The following is a 4,404-nucleotide window of genomic DNA, read 5'->3' on the forward strand; positions in this document are numbered from 1 at the left end:
ATCGTTCTGGGAGGACAATGTGTACGTACCGTGGCCAACCATGAAAGTTGGAGTCATACAGACCCCAAAAATCACTGAACTCCTAAATCTCTCCCCTTGTCTATAGAATGAAGATACTATCAACAACCCCCAGGTCTGTGGGGAGAAGTAAATGCAACATACTTTTAAGTGCCAGACCAATTTACCACATAGATGTTTTAAGAACTAGTATCTCTTCTTTTAGAGTAGGCTATAGCAGGCACTCTGGGGCTTTGGTCAACAAAAGGGTACATCCAACCTTTTTGAAAGAGGCAGAAAGAGCATCAGAATCAAGAGATTTGGGTTCAGAGCCTAGCTGCCTCTCATTTTAAGTGTCTTATGCCCTCTGATCTCAGGTTTCATCTGCAAGATGAGAACACTGAGTAATAAGAAAATTATGTCAAGAACCTAGGAGAGTACCTGGCAGAGCTGGTATTTTGTCCCTCTCCCCTTCAACTTCCTATAATAGTCAACCATGACACTGAGGCAAAGGAAGTGCACCAAGAAACAGTTTTCAATGCACAGTCAGCACAGAAAATGACCCAATAAAGGCCACAGAAAGAAAATCTCCTTTGGAATTAGCCCAATTTAAGAAAAGTCAAGAAAAGTTGAATTTTGCCAATTCTATAACATACAAAGTAACTGTGGACTTTAGAGAAAGCTTTAAGTATTCAAATCCTTGAAACATCAATTTGGGAAATAGTTGCCAAACTCTGAGCAAAAAAACAAATATATTCAGACATGCTGCTAACCTCAAGCAGCTCACAATCTAGAAATACAAGGCGATGGTGATGCACAAAGATAACAGACACCAAGGCAGGAGAGAGTCCTTCCAACGGGGAGAGCAAGACCTTGCAAAGGAGCAGCCAGATTTCACAAGCACTCATACAGAAGGGCACTCCAGGCAGAGCGGAGGCCTGAATACAGGAGAACATCACACGGCTTACTGGAGGCATCCTCTTGCCGAAGTAGGAGAGAGGTAGGTGATGACGGAAAAAGTGAGCTGAGGCAAGGTTAAGATGGGCTTTGAAATCCAGACCAGAAAATTGGACTTTATCCTGAAAGTAATATGGTAGTCCATTTGGGGTCCCCAGTACAGTTTTAGTAGTGTTTACACAAGATTTTCTTATGTATCAGAAACATCTGTTATAAAAAGGGACATCATGATTATCATTCTCTTTATTCTTCTCCTGAAGCAGCCCTCCAGAATCCTCACTGGCTATCAAAAAAGAATTCTCTGGACCTCTGGAAGGGCTTCAGCCTGAAGTCCCTGTAAGGTCTTCAAAGAAGCGCCCTTGGAGGTCCTCCCTCACTTTATAGTTGGAGGGACTAAGGTCCAAGAAGCGCAGAAGGTGTCAGAACCAGGGCCTCCCATGACTCCTCCCACACGCCATTCCCTCTGGGAAGGCAGGCCAGGATACCACAGATGTCTGTAGACCCTCACTCAAACTATTCACGGGCTATCTAGGGTGGAGTTACCTTGTGACAAATTCCTGGAGGAGGCCTAGGTCAAGTCCTTCTCCTCACCCCACAGGGCTCTGCTTTCCCTGCCCTCCTTCACCTGGGACCCGTGGAACAGGTATAGAAGAGCACCAGACACGGGGTAAGCAGCCTTCACTGCACCATTCATAACTCAACATGCCACCCCCTTTTTGGACCTCAGTGAGTCTCACTTTCCTTCGGTAATCTATAAAATGGAGACTGGCTTAGACCACTGGTTTACAAACTTTTAACGAAGAAAATAATGACAAAAAAAAAAAATCCAAATCTCACAAGAGAGCTCAATACATGAAAATCAGAAAAGTGCAGTTGCACTGGTTGAAGTACGGGAGGTCATACGCTTATCCCCACTCAGGCAGCCCTCTGGGTACCTTCTGTCAACCCCTGGGGCTCTGTAGAGCAAGTCTGAAAACCACCGGTCTAGCAGTTTCCCAGGGTTCTTTTCCACTTTAGTATGCTCAATTTTGATGCTCAAGTGAAAAGGTTAGTATGCTAGGCTCAGAAACCATGTCTCCACGGAGCGAGGCAGCACAATCTTCTGTCTGTCACAGTCAGGCTAGGAAAGAGTCAAGATCTACTGCCAACCCATGAGGCTGTGTCTAAGCCCTAGTATTCCCCCAGTCCTACACTCCCAAGGCCCATCCCTAGACCCAGTTCGTCAGGACTCGGGCGTAACAAACACCATCCTTAGCTGGGAGAAATAATCCTGCTTGTCCCTGAAATTGCACCATTAGCAAGTCATCCTTTTGAATAAAGCACCTGCCAGGTCCCTTAGAAGGGGGCATTCATCCCACACACTTCCAGGTCCATTCCTCCTCATGAGAACCAAGAGAGTAATTATAGCCTAGACATTCAAAGTAGGCACAGTGACTGCAAATGACAGCCCTCACCCTCACAGCCACCTCTTCTTGTCCCCTACACACAACCATCCTTGCTCTCCCACCCCCTGGCCATCTTTAAGTCTGAAGCAGTGGGCTCTTGCTTGGCCTGACTGGCCCAGCCTCCTCCTCTAGCCTCGGGACCCTTGGACCTTCAGCCTCCACAAGTTACTGAACTCATCTTTGCTGACAACCGCAGGAATCCAGAGATGCTAGGAGGCAGAAAGCAGCCTCCCTTTTCCCAGAGTACAGCTGATGAAGGCTAGAAGCAGCCAGCAGGATCCACTGAAAGCCTCCCACACTCAATCCTCCTTCATGCCCTCCTCCAGCCACTTTAAATAGTGCACATCTCCTTGGTCCATGGGAACACTGAAGACCTCTGGGATTTCAAAAGGATGCACCAACCTTTAGAAAGAAAGCAGAGCCCTGTGAGTGATTATGATTAAAATCAGCCTATGCAATAAAACCCTACTGGCCAGCCTTGCTTGAGGCCTTCTGCAATCTGCTGCAGCCCACCTGTCCAGTCCCATGGCCCATGACTCCTGAGACTGTTTTTCCCATCTGTCTGCAAGTGGTGAGTTGGGCCAGATGACTTTAGAGTCCCACAGACATGGGTTCAGATTCTAAGTCTGCCCTTTACTAGCTATGTAACCATGGACAAATCACTTAAATTCTCTAATGGCCCTAAAAAGAAGGGATAAAAATAGTATCTACATAATTGGATTGCTGAGGATTAAATGACACAAGGTAATAAAGCACTCACCTAGTACACTGACTGGTACAGTGTGCATTCATCAAACGTTAGCTACCGTCTTTATTACTATCCCACACTCCTCACTGTGCCTTCCCCAAACAACCCCTTCCCCAGTACCTCTGTCTTCTCCTTTCCACCTGGAAAGTTCTCCCTGTTCTTATTGATCAGTCAAAAGCCCTTCCATCCCTCAAGGTCAAATTCAACCACTGACCTTTTCCAGGGGATCTTCCTTGACCATCCAAACCCACATGACTCTCTCCCTTCTCCCCATTTCTTTCACCTGGCCCTTGGCATGCAATGCAAGTTTTCTTCATTTTCCAGAATGAAGAAGCATGAGGCCTTGGGCTTCAGTTCCCCATCTGTCAAATGGAAGCAATAATGCTCTGCTTCCTTTCTGCTGCACGAGGCATTGTAAAGTTCTCATGAGACTGCAGGCTAATAAATCACAGCATGTGTACTGGTGCTTAAACATGTGGAGTGAGCTGGGAAATTCTATCCAGTGCCCAAGAATAATGAATTTTCTTATTTCATGGACACCTGGACCAATGTATGTGTGTTTATAAGCAGACAGACAGTATTAAGACAGAGTTAAGACATTTGTAACATGTTAGTAGGAAGAGCTGACACTGATACAGCACTTTATGTGTGCACTTCACATAAATTTATCCCAAGGTACTAGCATAATCCTCATTTTACAGATGAGGTAACTGAGGCGTAGAAAGTCTAACTAATATGCATGCACTTATAACTAGCAAGTAGAAAAGCCACGATTTGACCCTAGAGGTCAAGCTCTGGAGTTCACCCTCTTAACCCTGAAGCTGTCCCTTACCAGTTAAGCTGCAATTTATTGATAGTGCTGGCTCCACCAAAGGTGCCTCATTCTTACACCTCTGCTAAGGTGTTAACACCGGGCCTTCTCTACTGCTAGATCTGAGACCAGGATATAGCCACATACTCACAGAATCCTGGTTGAAGTGAAGGAAAAGGATTTTATCATCCAGATAGGTAGGTAATTTGTATCCCTAGCTGCACATTAGAGTCAACGTGGGTGATTCTGAAGAACACTGCATTTGATCCCCATTCCAGATGAATTAAGTCAGAATCTGAGCTGGGGCCTAAATTGTTAGTTTGAAAAATTTCTCAAGCAATTATAGTATGTAGCCAGCATTAAAAGTCACTGGTTTAGACCAGTGCTTCTCAAGCTTTCCATGTGCCTGGGAGCCACCTGGGTATCTTGTTAAGCTGCAGTTTGGT

General features: G+C 45.6%; 1 protein-coding gene across 8 annotated transcripts in view; it reads right to left on the reverse strand.

The window, feature by feature from the left end:
- LOC102894923 (protein CutA homolog) overlaps positions 1-4,404 on the reverse strand; it is a 25,521-nt gene that overhangs the window by 5,498 nt on the left and 15,619 nt on the right. For 7 of the 8 annotated variants that reach the window (XM_025050463.1, XM_025050462.1, XM_015593332.2 and 4 more), the window contains one exon: positions 731-2,801. The exons of the other annotated variant lie outside the window; for it this stretch is intronic. In XM_025050463.1, the coding sequence (XP_024906231.1) occupies positions 2,699-2,801 (103 nt within the window). In that variant the 3' untranslated portion in view covers positions 731-2,698. Of the gene's footprint in view, positions 1-730; positions 2,802-4,404 lie in introns of those variants that run through there. 8 annotated transcript variants of the gene reach the window in all.

This window comes from Pteropus alecto, unplaced genomic scaffold (genome assembly GCF_000325575.1).
Source record: "Pteropus alecto unplaced genomic scaffold, ASM32557v1 scaffold226, whole genome shotgun sequence".
NCBI lineage: Eukaryota > Metazoa > Chordata > Mammalia > Chiroptera > Pteropodidae > Pteropus > Pteropus alecto.